A 2,826-nucleotide genomic window follows, 5' to 3' on the forward strand; every position below is an offset into this window, starting at 1 on the left:
ACACACACACACACACACACACACACACACACACACACACACACACACACACACACACACACACACACACACACACCCCCTTTCAGTACTGAGGACCTGTACCATCAGCACCTGCATTAATGAAACCAAACCTGCCTAGAAGCAACCCAAGCTGATCATCACTTCTGTTTAGCCAATTTCATCCAATGTTCATTAGGCAGATAAGCCACAAGAAACAGAAGAGATATTTCAGGAAGCCTAACCCTAAACAATATTTGGTAAAACCAAAGGTTGGCATTTTAAAGAGGGCAAGGGGGGTAAGAGAATGGAAACCACAGTCTTCTCTTGCCATATGGAAAAGTTAAACTCCCAATACCATCCATCTTCTCCACTCTTGCCAATAAAAGGGGTCTATATTTCTTGTGGAGCCCATCCCAACTCTACCCACCCCCAAAAAAGGAGATTAAAGATGAATCCATAACTCAGAATGAAACTCAAGAGGAGCCCCAGGGACACTTTTGAATAGTCTCAGTGGTTTCAGTGCTCCCTAGGAGAATCTAACTACCCATAAGGTCTGATGCTACAAGTCAACAGGATGCTTGTACTTTTGAAAACTCAAAAAAACCTCTAAAAATCACATTTTAGGAGGACTTCCAATGAGACAGAATTAATTAAAAACTGCCCATAAAGCCTACTGTGAGATGGTCCACCAGCCTCAGGAATTACTTGCAAAAATAGCATCCTATCACACAATTAGACCTAAAAGGGCCCTCAGAGGTGACTTTGTCCAATGCCTCCTTTTACAAATGAGACCAGGGGCAGACCACCAACCCCTCCCAAACCCCACTGTCTTTTACAAGGATGCTGGAGACAACTAAAGACCAAGGAGTCCTTTTCTGCATAATTGGTTTCTCTTATTTCAATCTCTTTCCTTTCTTTAAATATAAAATTGGGATGTTCCATGTTTCTTTCCTTCTACAATATAATCCCAGCCCCTGATAAAGCTGGGCCCTCCAGAGAGCTGCTCCAGGTCTGGAGGGGACCTCTGGTGGCTCAGCAGGCTCCATCAAGTCTGAATAAGAGAGGAGACCTACTGAAGTCTACAAGGGTTTTTCAGGGAGTAGAATTCAATATTGGAACCTCTTTTTTCATTTGAATTTCATCCCCACCACCCATAGGTTACTTCAGGCTAACAGCAACTAAACTGTGAATTTTGCTACAGAACACAAAGGTCCTTGGGGACTTATTTCATTTCCACTGTTGGAACCCCTCCCAAAGTCACATTATTATAAAGTTCCAATCTATCCTATGCACAGACAGAAATACTGTTTGGCTCCCAACTAGAGTCTGGTGGTCTTGGGCCCCTTCTCTTCTGATAAGGAAAGCTGATAGCAACTTGGGAGAAATAGTTTTCCATAAGAGTGAACAGACCAAGGACATCGATGAAGAAAGAGGAGTGTTAAAAAGCACTTTTTCTGATTTAAAGTCTGATTTAAAGAAGATATGTGTTTCAATCCTGGCTCTGAATACATGTCCTCAGCCCTAAGGAGTGACTTCATACCTCTTGACCTCATTTTCCTCCTCTAGTAAAATCCCCAGTCTCATGATCCCCCAAAACTAGCCCAGATAATAGAGCTGTTTTTACTGAGGTTCTAATAGTCTGGTGACTAGGAACTCCTAGGAGGGGATTTAGACATTAGTGGGGGATGGGAGAAGACAGCAAGGGGAACAGAGAATGAATGGCGAGGTTGAGAGCAAAAACCACCGGGGAGGGAAGAGACAGCAGTGCCCTGGAAAGGAATTCAGAAGTGAGGGTGAGGGGTTTGAGGAGGTTGGGCTGACTGGGAGCCAAGGACCAGGCAATGATGAGGAGAGGGGCATGAGGAAGAGAGCTGGTGGAGAGGAGCAGCAGAAAAGAAATGCTAAAAGAAAAGGAAACTGAGCCAGGAGAGAAGGGATAGGAGATGAATGGGATGCGGAGACAGAAACAGAGTTGGAAGCAGACAGAGAGATGGAGAGAGACACAGAGAGGCACAAAGATGGAGACAAGGAGAAACAGAGAAAGATAGGGAGAGACAGAAAAAAAGAAAGACATAAGTGACAAAGAGAGGAGAGACAGAGAGGAAAAATGACAGAGAAAAGGAGAAATAGAAACTGACGAAGGGAGAAAAGAAAAGTGGCAGAGGAGAGAGACAGAGAAAAGATAGTGAGACAGAAAGAAGAGATGTAGACAGAGAGAAAAGGGAGAGGAAGAGACAGAGGAAAGAAAGGATGAGAAAGGAGAGGAGAAAGAAAAGGGAAGGCGAGAGAAGAAACGAGATACAGAAAGAAGAGAGAGGAAGACAGTGACGGAAAAAGAGAAGAGACAGACTGAACACAGCCGGCTGGGGGCCGGGGCCGGGGTTGGGGGCAGCCGCTGTCAAAGCTCGGCGGGAGCCACCAGTTGTCCGCTCCAGCCTTGGTTTCTCCGCCCCCGGCCGGGTCTCTCACTCTCTCCCCGTCTCTGTCTCCTCCTCTAGGGGTCTCCGTCGCAGCCTTCCCCACCTCCCCCTCCCATTTCTGTCTCTCAGTGTCTCTCGGTATCTCTCCACTCTCGGTCTCTCGAGGTCTCCGAGTGTCTCTACCACACGGAGGCTCCGCCCCCCCGCGACCCACGGCCCGGGCCGGGCCGGGCGGACGGACTAGCGAATATCGCAGCGCCTGGTGTCTGGCCGGCTGGGGCTCGCCTGGAGCCAGAGCCGCCGCCCCCCCGCGCCTCGCTCGGCCCCGCGGCCGCCAGCCTCACCTGCGTGTCCGCCGCCATCCTGCCGGCTCTGACCCCGGAACCGGTTCCGGCTCACATCCGGG

At 48.7% G+C, this 2,826-nt stretch overlaps 1 protein-coding gene across 1 annotated transcript in view; it reads right to left on the reverse strand.

Moving 5' to 3' along the window:
- The window catches only part of GCN1 (GCN1 activator of EIF2AK4), a 71,228-nt gene extending 68,446 nt beyond the window's left edge, over nt 1–2,782 (reverse strand). Inside the window, exon 1 of the mRNA XM_044673828.1 lies at nt 2,765–2,782. Within this exon, the coding sequence (XP_044529763.1) occupies nt 2,765–2,782 (18 nt within the window). The remainder of the gene's footprint in view (nt 1–2,764) is intronic.
- Between the last annotated feature and the right edge of the window lie 44 nt (nt 2,783–2,826).

The sequence above is a fragment of the Gracilinanus agilis genome, chromosome 1 (assembly GCF_016433145.1).
Source record: "Gracilinanus agilis isolate LMUSP501 chromosome 1, AgileGrace, whole genome shotgun sequence".
NCBI classification, from domain to species: domain Eukaryota; kingdom Metazoa; phylum Chordata; class Mammalia; order Didelphimorphia; family Didelphidae; genus Gracilinanus; species Gracilinanus agilis.